The 14,341-nt window shown below is 43.5% G+C and overlaps 1 protein-coding gene across 3 annotated transcripts in view; it reads left to right on the top strand.

Moving 5' to 3' along the window:
• Positions 1 to 14,341, top strand: part of CYFIP2 (cytoplasmic FMR1 interacting protein 2) — a 111,341-nt gene that overhangs the window by 85,149 nt on the left and 11,851 nt on the right. For all 3 annotated transcript variants that reach the window (XM_074313846.1, XM_019740295.2, XM_019740331.2), the window contains one exon: positions 13,949 to 14,021. In XM_074313846.1, the coding sequence (XP_074169947.1) occupies positions 13,949 to 14,021 (73 nt within the window). The remainder of the gene's footprint in view (positions 1 to 13,948; positions 14,022 to 14,341) is intronic.

Consider the following 14,341-nt stretch of genomic DNA (forward strand, 5'->3'; position numbering starts at 1 on the left):
TCCTCATCTGGAAAGCAAACCTGCTAGACTCCTCAGCATATCAGGTAGCTGGCAAAATCTGACTGGCAGGAGTCATTGGTTCTGCAGACACGGCCGAGAGCCCCCAGCGGGCCAGGCCATGTGTGAGACTCCAGGGCGCAGAGATGGCTGGACACAGTCCTGTCCCTGAAGGTAGTGTTCACCGTCTACACCCTCAGTCTTCAGCATGGAGGGCTAGCGCTCCATGGGGGTGGGGGGCAGGGTGATCTCAGAGCCTCGAAGTCCTTACTAATAAAAGAAGAAAGAAAGTAAACCCTCCTGTTTATTAACACACTGTTCGACAACGACAGCTCTCTAGAGTTGATAAAATAAATAAGTGGCAGTTGAGGTGTTTGCTTAAAATTTTATGATGAAAGAACGTGGTCAAAAAAGTCTGGAAACCACCAGCCCAGATCTACCACAACAGTGAAAAGTGGCATCAAGCAAGAGCTGATCTTTAGAAACAGAGGGGAAGAGGTGATAGAAAGATTTCCCAGGGGAGGGGCATGTGTGTGGGCTCAGCATCTAACACAGGGCTCATTAACTGTGGCCTAAATAATGAGGGGAGAGACATTTCAGCTCCTAGATAATGAATAGGGGTGTGCCTGTTTATCCTCTAAAATCTGGAAGATACCACCATTTAGTTTGAGACCAACGTGGTCAGTCACCTCTACCCAAATCCCCCTCAGTCTTTGAAACATGCCACGCTTATTTCATTGGCCTTGCTAGTAATCACCAAGAAATCAGAGCCTTGGTTATTCAGTTCTGTATTGATGACTTTCCTATGAGGATAGAATGCATAGAAGCTGAGGGTTTGGGGGTCGTAAAGCAGTTTGTTCTACTCAGTGTTACTATGCGGTGGGCATCTTCAAACACCCAGGCAGTATTGTCGTGGTCTCAACTAGTTGCTCATTAAAATTGCTCAAAAAGCTCCTAAAATACCATATGCTGATGGCTGAGCCCCATCTCTCTCCAAGGAAAACAAAAGCTTTGCAAGAGGGACCCAGGTATTTTAAAAGCTCCACACTTGATTCTAATGTGCAGAGGAACGGAGAACCCCGATCTATGAGTCTTCTTCAAATAGTGTTTCCAGAGCTAGTCACTGAGGTGTGGTTGTCACAATTCTAGCTGTATCTGTAGAGCACTGGGCCTATTACTTACATAACATTTTTATTTAAATTCACTTCCTTTTTAACTTAAAACTTATTTAAAGGAAATGTTGTATCTCTTCCATGAAAAAAAAGTCATTACTCTTGCCACCATTAGAAAGCAACCAGAATAATAAATTTAATCAAAATAACGTAAGGGCGTATGATTCCAGCTGATACCTGCTCCCTCTCTTTCTATTAAAAATGAAGATTAACAAATGTTAGATGTACTTGTTCCAAAATGGAAACTTTCTCATTAAAGTTGTCAGAAAGAGTGATAGGAAATGGTAAAGGAAGTAAGTAGCTCACTGTGTGACTCACAATTATGAAATGCCATTTCCCTGCACCACCAATTTGTACCCTTTGGGAAATGCCAGCCTTGGAAGTCACGGACATGCACCTGGGGGGAGAAGGGGAAAGCTACTTTCTAGGCAGTCTCTTGGCTGTATACCTTTCCTAGCTGACCAGACGTGATTCTGATCCAGAATAATAATTCTTTTTCCGCCTTGATAATTCAGGGGGTGGGAGAAAGGGTGAAGGTAAGCCATAGTGATATATATATATGGCATTATTAGAGTGAAGCACAGATTGGTGGGGAAAGACCACACACACACACACACACACACACACACACACACACACACCCAGAATCGAGTAAGATAAATTACCGATTTATTTAACCAGGGCTACCAAGAGCTCCTGGAAGTGAGGGGCCCACAGAGCAGGAGAGCAGATGGAGCATATTTCAAATGAACTTCCCACTGCACCTGGACCCCCAGCTGAGGGGCTAGCTAGAACCTGCAGCTCATACTTTCTGTACAAGGGAGGATCATGGTGGATGTGGGAAGACTAATTTCTTGCCTGTCCACAGGCCCTGTATCCTTGGGGCTTCAATCAGTATGTAGGAAACACATACACCAGACATCTATGTGCTTCCATATAAGGGAATGTTTAGAACAGTCTGCTGGGCTATCTGGTTAGGCCCCATCCCCGCATGCCTTTTCCACCAGAAAACCAGAGTGGGGATTCCTGTGGGATGGATGCTCGACCTCCCGTTTTTCAGCTCCTTTCTCCACACCCACTTGACAAAGACAAAAGCATATGACATTAACAATTAGTGTTATTTATTTTCTTGTTGCCTAAACACGCAGAGCAAAATGTTACTTAAGAAAATATTGAAGAAAAAAAAAAAGAAAATATTGTTCTGAGATTGGCTTGATGATTTCCTTTAGGAAATCAGCTAAAAATGGTACATAACTTTTCACCCAGAAACAGACCCTAAAGGTAGAGTCTTTTGTTTTTCTACATGAATCTGACACGTAGGGTCACATCGACCCTGTTTTTTAAAATATGTATTAATATCTTGAATCTTGATGGCATCCTTTAGCCAAGAGAAATCAGCTTCCAGTGAGCCTCACAGACTAAATGAGTTGGGAATACTTACGTTTGTAGTGTTTGCTGGAGATCTCTCCTGGTCCATCAGTTTTAAATTAAGTATGAAACCAAAGGAACATTTTAAGACTGCAAGCCATGCCAAAATAAAATAGTCATCCCTTGAAGAATTTTGATGTGGGTTACAGTAAAATAGTTTTGCATCCTGACTAAAAAGCTCTTCACTTTTACCTGCTCTGTTGACAACGGGCAACTTTACATTAGGTCTTAGTTCTCATTAGTCATCTAATGATTACTTCTCTCATTACCATAATACATTAGTAGCTGTCCTAAGGAATAGGAATAAGAAGCATTAGTGTGACACTTGGTAAATCCAAAAGTTACTGAATAGCAATTGTCACTCAAGCAGGAGCACAGCAGTTCCCAAACCAGAGACTCGGGAATCATTAAAGTCTTTTTTTTGTAGAACAATTGCTTTTTCTTCACTCTTTAGAAAACTCATCATGGTTGGGTCCCGGTTCCAAAAGAAGCTGTAAAAGAAACACATTAGGGACGGAGGAAATGTTAGTATTGACTGCATATTATGTGATATTAAGAATGTTTTTACTGGGGGTGATCATAATTCTGAGGTTACATCGGAGGACATGCTTGTTTTTAGGAGTTGCCTGCCGAAGTATTTAAGGCTGAATAATGCAACCGCTTCAGCTTACTTTCAAGTGATTTCAGTAAAACATACAGCGTCAAAGCAATTATGGCAGAATGTTCGCTGGGGCTCTACAGCAAGGGTCGAAGGATATTCAGTGGTCTTTCAAATGGTTTATATGTTTAACAGTTTTCATATCACAAACCTGAGGGTGGGGAAAGAGAAACCACATCATGGAATCTGAAAAGTTCCGAAGCAAAAGGGTCACTGTGCAGACAAGGTCACAAGAAGGAAGAAATGTGATGAGCATTTGCTTTTTTTCTGGCTAGTTGGTGGGATTTATTCTTGGTTACATGTGCCCTAGGTCCTTCTGACCTCATTTTGGAAATTTATAGAGGCCTCTGCTAGTGCCGAACTCAGTCACGACTGTCATGCTGCCCAAATGTTTGATTGACTCGCAGGAAATAACAGTCCAGGATCATGGAAAGGCACATGAAGCTGGCCAGTCCAAATGAGAAAGAGGCCACATGGGCTGTGTGAGTGGCTGTACAGCTCACCCAGCCCATCACACTGTCAGCTTCCCTCCCCCCATGAACATTGACTTTAAGAGGAATGTTTCAAACCCAACTTCTTTGAGGGTCCCTGACTTTCCATTCTTGCTAAGGGTCGAATTTACTAGGAGGTAAAGCGTTGGGGGGGGTGGGGGGGAATGGCAGAGCTGATTGTCCATGCAGCAGCAAAAGGATCTTTATACAGTTATAAATCACGTCATGTTACTCTCCTGCTTAAAAACTGAGAGGTGGTTTCTCATTGTATTCCTGACTCCCACCTTTGACACGTGAGGCCCGAGGCCCGTAGAATCCAGCCATGCCTACCCTTCCATGACTGACGGATACCCTGGGTGATACTATTTTGTCATCTCTGCTGGAGCTCAATCCCCTCCCCCCAAAAAAACACAAACCCTGAAAAGATGGCCTCCTTATCTCCAGTGAAAACAGAGTGCGCTGAGACCCCTGGACACTGCCCACGTGTCCTGACATTCTGGCACTGGAGCTTGTCCTGCTTTGGTCTTTGCGAGGCAGCTGAAATGCCCACTGCCTCTGGGTCGGATGCACAGTCCTACACAGCCAGGCAGTAGAGGGAGACACAGGACAGTAACTGGGTGTTATTAACCATACATCGGTTTCAGCTTCAAGGCGGCATGATGGAAGGAAGACCGTGGGCCTCTGTTTCAAGGAAAACTCAGACTGGATTCCATTTTCTTTCCAGTCCGTGAATTTGCTGATGTCACATTGCAGTGATTTGCAATGAACATAGTTCCCTGGGGCCTTTGCTATTGCACTGGCCACATTGTAGGCCCAGCCTCTCCCTCCCAACACCCAACATTTGGATGTGCAGGCCAGTGGTTCTGCAGGAGCTGTGTTCTGGGGGACAGGGTCCACTGGGCCTAATGACAGGGAAGGGAAACTCAGCAGGTGAGGACCTTTACCACCCAGCAGGTTCTAACTGGCCCCTTAGAAGTTTAAAATCAGCATTCCCAGCTTGAGACTTGCTACAGGCACAGGGGGACTCATGTCTTTGTCCCTCTCAAGAAAGACCTATGTCCCACCCAGTGCTACAAAACTTGGCAATGTTGCAGAATGAAAGAGGAGGAGAAGGTCGAGGTTAGGAAAGATGATTGTCCTTGGGCCCCATGGCCACTTACAGATCAGGCCAGGTCTAGGTAGCAAGAGAATCCCGTAGGTCTCAGCTCCAGCTTATCACCTGTTTCTTCATTTAGGAAGAAGTATGACTGTGTTTACTTAGGTTCTGCCTATATCCGAAAGAATACACAGAACTTTACAATTAAAGAAATGGTGTCACTAAGTCTAGAGACCATTACACAGAATAAGACCAAAAACAGGTATCAAGAGGCAAAGGAGATGGGCAGGGTGAGTTACATCGGGGCTGTCTCAACCAGAACTCAAGTTGATTCCCAGGTGCTCTACGGGAATAGGCATATCGCTGAGTTCAGAAATCCTGTGAGACTCTGGGAACGTGATAAAATCCTCTGAGCCTTTGTTTCCACACCCCAAAAATGCTGGGGCTGAGTAGCTTCTTCATAGAGTCTTTGTATTAAATGGGGTGATGAATGTGATGTCACCAGAGATTAATACACTGGTCCTCAGTTACCAGGCGTCCCCTTCCAGCCTCTTTCCACCACAAGTCACCTGAGACCCCAGAACCTGGCCCCTGACTGCCTGCAGCTCTGCCACAAGCCGCAGCAAATGATTTCCTGCTTTCTATGTCAGCGATCTTATCTTTGATCTTATCTCTCCTCTGTCTGCTTTGCACCTTTCCTGCCAGTTCAGAACCCTGTGCATCCTCTCCTGCCTGTCTCAAACCCATCATAACCTCATTCCCCCAGGTCTGTGTTCAGCACACACGTCACCAAATGCCTGTTCTCTGCAAGGGATTTGCTATCATGTCTCCGAACTCCAGATTGTCGATGCCCTGGGAGAAGTTGCTGGCAACTTCTGTCGCACCTAAAACCCACCCTGTTTTATTTCCCAGGCACAGGTGTTCTTGGGTTCTTTTTCCCCCACTAGATTGTAAATTTTATTAAAATCTAGTTTTTCCAGTCTTGCCTGTCACCCATCATGTTTCTTGCAGCGTCCAGGGCCCTTTCATGCCCGTGGAGCACACCTAGCCTTGCACTTGTGTATTTGCTGCCCCTGGTCAGTTTCCATCCTCATGCTGATGATTGCCAAGTTCAGATTCCACCCACCCACCAACTCTGCGGGGTCCCAGACTTTATCGCTAATTGCCTTTTAGACATCTTCTCTTAGAAGTCCAGACATCAGAAATTCACATTGCCCAGATTTGATCTCAGCTTCTTCCTGCCTGCAAACCTGCTATGTCTTCCGACCCTGTGAATGGCATGCCACGGGTGTCATTTGCCTCTCTGCTCTCACAATTCATCTGCTGAATCTTGGACATCTGCTCCCTCCTCTCCATGTCTTTTGCTATTACTCCAGGCCCTACTGTCTCTTTCTTGGACTATTCCAACATCCCTCTTGCCTTCCTCCAATCCTTTCTTTCTCACTTGCAGCCAGAAGGTGAAACGGCAGATCTGAACATGCCATTTCCCTGATGAAAACCGTCTAGGTAGCATCCAAACACTGAAGCGAGGCTCGCAAGACCCTTCCTGAGCTGCCGCCTGCTCACCCCTCCTTCCTTGTCTCATGTCACCTTCCCCCAGTACTGAAAGCTGCTGTCAGTCCCCCACCCATCATGGCCCCTCTTTCTTTTGGGCCTTTGCAAGTGCTGTTCCCCCTCACCTGTCCAACACTTACCCTGGTTCAGGTCTCAGCTTAGCATTTCCGTCTACAGAAAGCCTGCCCTGTCATCCTCCTGGAAATCGGGATTGGTTGCCCTTCTTATGTATTCACATGCCCCCCGTACACACTCCAATTTTAGTGCTTACCAGAATTGCCCATTTACTTGTTTTCCTCGTCATCTTGGTAAGGAGCATGCATCAGATCTGCTTCACTTACTATTGTATCTCCAGCACCTTGTGGGGAGACTTGTGTGTAATAGATGCCTACTATTTGTTGAATGAGTGTATGGATGGATGGATGGATGGATGGATGGATGGATGGATGGATGATGACTTAATTTCTGCTCAGACTATATCCTAGTCAGAATTTGGCATTTCTTTGTTTGATCTCTAGATAGTATTATATCCACGTTCTCTATATTCCTCTTGTTGGTCTCTCATATCAGATAAAATGCAGGTTCCGAGTATGGCTGGTCCCTCCGAGAAGTCTCTCTCTCAGTCGGTGTTTGCATGGGATACAAAATACTGCTCTGATTCTCCATTAGAAGTGCAGGCTTCAGGACTCTGGGCTGGGACTAGATTAGACAGCTCAACCTGCAGACATCTTGGTGGAGGAACTGAGTGAATAAGGGCTCTGGTCAGTGTTTAAAGAAAACCACTGTATGCTGGAGGGGCTTGGAAGACGTCGAGAGAGTGAAATTTGAATGAATCTTTGAGGAATTGATAAGACTAAGTGTAAAATTTTGGTTTTGGAGGAATTCATAGGTATAAATTGACCACAAGTGGCCCAGTTATTTACCTTGGAATCACACCAGCAGATCTTCAAAAATGTGTTGCCTGCAAAGAAATTATTTACACAAATTCAGGCTAGAGGTTACCTCTGGGGGTTGGGGAACAGAGGTATCACTAACTTCCTGTTTCTTTGGCCAGAAGATGGCTGAGGACTCTTCATTCTTTCACGTATTCAAACTGTATATATATGTCACAATTTTTTAAGCTTAAAGAATGTTAGTAGCTATGACCAAAAACCCAGCAAATAAAGCAACAAAGGATATAATCCTATCAGATATGAATGAAGCTAAAAAGTCTGGTGAGATTTTAAGTAATTTTCTCCTGTTTCCATTTTTGATAATTTTAAATTTTCTTCATGACATGTACGTAAAATGGGAGGGAAATGGTTCAAGCATCCTAGGGCTTTGGCTGCATGGACTGCTGTGGAAAAGCAGTAGGTGTCGGAGTGAGGTGGCCCTGGGTCTCGGTGTCAGCCCCACTGCGCCTGTCGCTGTGTGGACCTGGTTCTGGAACTTCCCCTCCCTGAGAGCCTCCATGGCCTCGCCCATAGGTTAGGAATCGTAAGAGCCACCTGACAGGAGGTTCTCAGGTATAAAGTAGACAGTGGGTACAAAGCACCTAGCAAAGGAAACACTTAGGAAACACTCATTGCCTCCCCTTCCCTGAAGAACAAGGTGATTATGTTGCTACAGTTCTCAGTTCTAACGAAGGACCTGAGAGACCGTGTAATCTGACCTCTTCATTTTGTTCCATTTAAATTGTTCTTAATTGCCCGTGGTGACAAAGCAAATAATATAGATGAGCTTATGATTAAAAAAAAATATCCTTCTTGGCTCCACTGAACCTCTTCCCACCTGCATCCCAGTTCCCAAGACAAGCTATTCTAATCATTTCCATTTCAAATTCTCCTAGTTACCTGCATAACGCTTAGTAATACCAGGCGGACCCCTATTTCTTAATTAGCAACTTTAGACAATACTTTATGGACACCCTAGTTGGAAAGATGAGATTTTAGCTCATTTACGTCTCTCCTCACTCTTCCTCTCAATATTTGGTTGTATTACTTATTGCTTATTCTGTTGTTTTCCTTTGTAATCAGAGATCATATACTTACACCTCTATTGCTTCTTTTGGTAACATTATTTAGTATCCTGATTCCTTTCCAGGAGATGGGGAAATTAACACTCCTGACACTTTCACTCCTACCTCTTGTTAGCTACACTTTTACTTTATTTCATCATAGCTGTAGTTTTTGTAGCACTTGTCTTTTGTCCTGTACCTGTGATTTATCAAATGTAGCCTTAAAAAAAAGAAAACAAAACAAAAACATACATTATTTACATTATTAAACCTATACGAATATCGTTCCTTGCTGGGCCAAGTGGCATGCTAGGATTTCATTTCCTTCGCTCTGATTCCAGCATCAAGACCCCCAAAGCTCCTCATTTTGAAGTTAAGAATTATTTCCAGAGGTTTTTGGGGTTTTTTTAAATTAATTTTTAAAGTAATACATGTTCAGTGTAGAAAGTGTAGTAAATACATACAAGTCGGAGAAAAACAGGGAGGAAGGGAAAGAGCAACAGAAAATAAGAAACACATGAAAATCCCACAACGTAGAGCCTCTCTTAACGTTTCACATAGTTCATCCATAGTAATCAGTAACACCAAAGAAGAAACACGTCCCTTAGTGATAAGGGGAAACATCTAGGCCTCTGTAAGAAAACCCAAAATAGGAGATTCTGTTCTAAGTCTCAGTTCCTTCACATATCACAGACATTCAACTTTTATTAATACTCTACATACTTATGAGCATTTACTATTTATTAGGCACTGTGCTCGCTATTGGGAATGAAATATGGTCAAAAATGGACATTGTGCCTACCTTCATGAAGGTTCCATTCCGTAGGGGAGGTAGACGTCAAGTAGTGACACTTGGCGTGAATAATACAGATGGAGTTCACATGCTGGAAAGGAAAAGAACTGGGTTCTTTGAGGACACAAAACAAAGGAACCTTCTTGGTCAGGGAGGTATTGAGGGGGTCCTGGAAGTCTTCCACATAGAAATGACGTTTGAATTGAGATTTGAAAGAAGAGTGGGAATTTACTAAGCAAAGGGGGTAGGGGAAAGAGATAAGTTAGGGAGCCCTCCAGAAAGAGCAGGAAAGTCTGTGATGGGTGCACAGATGGTGCATTCAAATAACAAAAAGCTGCCCTGGCTGGAGCAGAAAGAGCCAGGAGGGCAAGGGGAGAAGAAACCCACTCTCTGCATGTCACAGGCCAGTGGCTGGATGAGTCGCTGGCAGACTGAAGTGTGGCTCCATTAGGATAGGGATTAAACCAGAGGGAGGTGGGCCCACCATGGAAGCGCCCACAATGGAAGCTTGTTTAGACCCCTGACACAGGCCTTGGTGTGCTTCGAACTAAACTGGCCATGTGTATCAGTCACAATGGCCTCAGCTAATGAATGCCTTCCACCAAAGGTGTGGCCTTGTGTGTACCCACCTCATTACGCAAATCCTCTAGGGAGCTCCCAGGCAAATGCTTTCCCACCTCTGTCAGGAAACCACAACCTTCTCTCTTTCTTCACCTTCATTAACAAATAGCATCATTGCAAAGTACAGAACACACAGGAAGCATGCCAGAAGGAAGCATCCCCAAAGAACCGATGGGGCCTTCCCATTTGCAAACTTGGGGCAGGGGGCGGAGTGCTGAGGGGGGTACATGGAACACTGCTGTCTCCCCCCAAGAAATCTGAAGTGGAAGCTCATCAGGTAAAATGAATAAAGCAGGAGCGTCGCCCTTGTTGTAGAGGACTCACAATCTTCTTCCCTTCCTCCATCCCCTAGGTGGCTCCCCACGTCAATTTTACTCATGTTAACAAAATAGGAAGCTGGTAGTTCATGCAATGGGCAGCTTCTGTAGTAACAAGGCACGTCCAGGAGCAACTGAAACTTTTCAAAGAAAACAAGAAAGATAAGAAAACCTGGCAGTGAGTCTAGGTGTACCAGTTCTCTGCTTGGAATACTTCAGTAGTTCCTCATTGCACTTCAAATAAAATCCAGACTTCATACCATGCCTACAAGGCCCCACATTATCTGGTCCCTCCCTACCATTAGGGTGATTCTTTGTATCACTGTACTCCAGTTTACTCTCTGCCCCAGGGCCTTTGCACTAGAATGCTCTTACCTCATACCTCTCTCACTTCATTCTGGTCTCTATTCAAATATAGAGAAAAAAGATTTTTTCTAACCACCCTCTCTCAAGTAGTCACTTCCTCATTCCCAGTCACTTTCTAGCTTATTACCTTATGGTGTTTTATCACTCTTTGAAATTGTCTGATTTACTGGATTTTATCTGTCTCTGTGAACTCGAATATAAATTCCATGAGTGCAGAGATCCAGTCCAACTTGTTCAACATCATATCTAGAAAGCCTAGAACAGTGCCTGGTGCTCAATACATGTTTGTTGGACGAATGGATGTAGTAGTATTCTCATACTTGGAGGATAGTCATGTGGATAAATCCATTCATTTATTCATCTAAGAAATATATGGTATAAGCAATATTCATTCGTTTAATAAATAACTATTGAGAAACTGTTATTTCCTAGGCACTGGGAATAAGAGGCAAAAATAGAGACAGCATCCCTGCCCTTAAGGAGATCATGGCATTGTGGTCAATGTGGAGAGAATCAAGAGACATGAGGACCAATTGGTCATGGGAAGTGAAGAAGAGAGAGAGAGAATGAGCCCCAGGTTTTAGGATTGGGCACATGAGGAGATGATGGTGCCATTCTCAGAGCAAAGAAACCCCAGGTGACTAGGGGAGAAGAAAGTCAGCTTTAAAAATGTTGAGCTGTGACATATCCAACTGGAGATACCCAGCAAGGAGTTAGACGTCCGAGTCTGGAGCTTGACAGAGAAATCTGGCTGGGAATGCAGAGTTGATGAATCAAAGGCAATGCTTGTAGTCCTAGGATTTGGTGAGACAAACCAGCTAGACTAAAGTAAGGAGGAAAAAGAAACAAAGTGAGATCTTGGACAAAACCAACATTTAAGGAATGGTTAGAACTCAAACCTGCAAAAGAGTCCAAAAAAGGAGAAACCAAAGTGATGGAAAACAGCAGAACTCATTGTCATAGTAGCTGAGGAAGGACAGAGCCTAATACCTTAGACATCCCGTGACATGAGGACTGAAAGGTATGCATTGAACGTGGTGACAGAGCAGTCCTTGGTAATCAGAGCCTTTGCCATGGTGCAATATAGCTGCACATATTTCTGTTTGCGGGGGGGTGTCCGCAGAGTAAAGACTGGGAAATGGAGAGAGGTGGAGAAAACTTGTAAGAGACTCGGTCCTGAAAGGAGGAGAGGGATAGAAGGGTGGCTGAAGATACTGGCTAGAAAAACACATTCAGTGATACTGTAAAGAGCAGAGCAAGGATCTTGATTGGAAACTACTGGAGGGCAGCTGTGGCTTAATACAAAATCACAATTTCTCACCATTAGAGTTGTTCAAAAATGGAACAGAAGTACCACCTCCAGAAGTACTGAGCTCTTGGTTACTGGAGGCATCCAAGAATAGCCTGAATGTTATATTTAAAAAAAAGAATAAGGTGTTCAATCAGTAATCTAGGCTTCTACCACAAGAAACTAGAAAAACAAAAGCAAATTAAACCAAAAGCAATCAGAGGGAAGGACATAATAAAGAAAAAAACAGAAATAGGTAACGTCGAAAACGGAAAAACTATAGAGAAAGATGAGTGAAACTAAAAACCATTTATTTGGGGGGGGAAAATCAATAAAATTCATAAACCTCTAGCCAGACTGACCAAGAGAAAACATAAATGACCAATATCAGGAATGAAATGAGGACATCTCTATCGATCCCACAGACGTCAAAAGGATAATAAAGGTATACTGTTATACAAACAACTCTATGTCCATAAATTAAACTTAGAAAAACCCCCAGAACTCACTCAAGAAAAAAATTGATAACTTGTATAGGCCTATATCTACTAAAGAAATTTTATACCTAGTTAAAAAAAAATAAGAAAACCTTCCAACAAAGAAAATTCCAGATGCAGATGGTTTCACTTGTAAATTCAAACATGTGGGGAAGAAGTGATACCAATTCTGCACCATCTCTTCCAGAAAATAGAAAAGAGAGGACCTCTTGCCAACTTATCTTATGAGGTCGACCTCATTCTAATACTAAAACCAAAGACATTTGAAAAGAAAAATGCAAATCCCTGTCCCTAATAAATATAGAGTAAAACCCTCAACAAAATATTAGCAAATAAAATCCAGCATTAGTTAAAAGGATAATGCATCGCAGTAAAGTGAAGGTTATCCCGAGAATGCAAGGCTGGGTTCATCATTCTAAAATCAGTCAATATGACTCACTATGTTAAATTAAAGAATGATCTGAATGATCAATAAACTAAGTTTTCAGATTATATGATGAATCAAAGGATCTAAACTTAGACATAGCAATGATCTAGCAAAGATCTAAGTGAATAAGACCAGCTTATCTGATCCATTGGTTAGGGGACAAATAGCTGAATTAGGAAAGGGGGGGACATTTTCCCTCTGGCTAAGAAACAAGAATTGCGTTCAGATCTGGCAGGTCCCTAGATGAGTTCACTTGTCTTCCCTCGAGGATGGATCTGGAGGAACAAAGGAGTTTGGGGCTTCCCTTCCTGAGCAGGTAGCCTACTAGGTTTCCAGGACGGCCATGCTCCAGCCAGGCCTAAGTAAAGAAAGCCAACAACACTCGCAACTCTGATTTTCTCAGATGCTTCGGATCCAAGAGTGTCAGAATTGAATGAAGTCTGGCTCTTACCTAATACAAATCCCCACCATTTAAAGAGAAACCGAAACCAGTGGAGGGTGGCTTTTTTAGGTCCCCCTCTTCAACCCTCTGTTCTGAAATCCGGTCATCATGAGCTGGTCCTGGGACAGCAGGCTCATTAGACCCCTATCTTTTGGGCCTGTCCTTCCCCCCCCCCCCCAAAATAAAAACACGTTTCCCTCCAATTTCTGTAGTATATGTTTGCTTGTAAACTTGTATGTATAACAAGTCACCCTCAAAACCTATCTGTCCTGGGTCCTTGTCACTCTTCCCCCACTAGTTGGTACCTGGTGTGGAGAAAACAAACCAGACACAGGCCTTTACACAGAATCTTCCCGGATTAGTGGCTTGGAGGTTCAGCCCAGCCCAGGCTTTGAACCCACAGGCCTCACAACCCACCAGACAAACACAGCCTGGAGCCCGTCATCTCTGCTTCATTTCGTTGTCATTCGAATTCTTCAACAAATGCCTTATAAGATTATAATGACAGTGTATTGCACACTCCTTATGTGCCAGGGACTTCTCTGTGAGGTTATACATTCTCTCACTTAATCCTCACAGCAGCACATTTAAAATAGGTACTGTTCTCATCCTCACTTTGCAGATAAATAATTAGGCTCAGAGAGATTAAGCAACTTGCCTAAGATGCCACAGCTTGTAAGTAGACAAGTCAGGATTTGAACCCAGGTCTGGCTGACTCCAGTGCTCAAGTTTTTAGGAATGAAAATTCTTCCTGGTTTAAAATGAAAATATTTTTTTCTTTCTTCCCCTCCATCTCTGTTTGCAGTCTCAGGAGGAAGTCTGTGATTTGCTCCATGCTGCACCCTTCCAAAATATCTTGCCACGAGTCTACATCAAAGGTGAGAAACCACAAAGAGCAGCTTAATAGCCAACTTGAATTTGAACTTCTTGCTCACTTAATCCCAATAAACTCATATCAGCAGTCAGAAACGGAGGTTAAAGCTTTGGGAAGCTATTGAAAAGTCACAGAGTATAGAATTGGAACTGGTACTCCAGGCCTTATTCCATGGTCCTGCTAGAACATCCCTAGTATTTTGCTGTCTAGCCTTGAATCCTTCAAGTGATGGGGAACTCATCACATGCCGAGGCCAATGATTCCATTGTTGGACAGAGATGATAGAACATTTTTCCTTATAGTGAGTCCCGATCACACTTGCCA

This window comes from Rhinolophus sinicus, linkage group LG10, assembly GCF_036562045.2.
Source record: "Rhinolophus sinicus isolate RSC01 linkage group LG10, ASM3656204v1, whole genome shotgun sequence".
NCBI classification, from domain to species: Eukaryota; Metazoa; Chordata; class Mammalia; order Chiroptera; family Rhinolophidae; genus Rhinolophus; species Rhinolophus sinicus.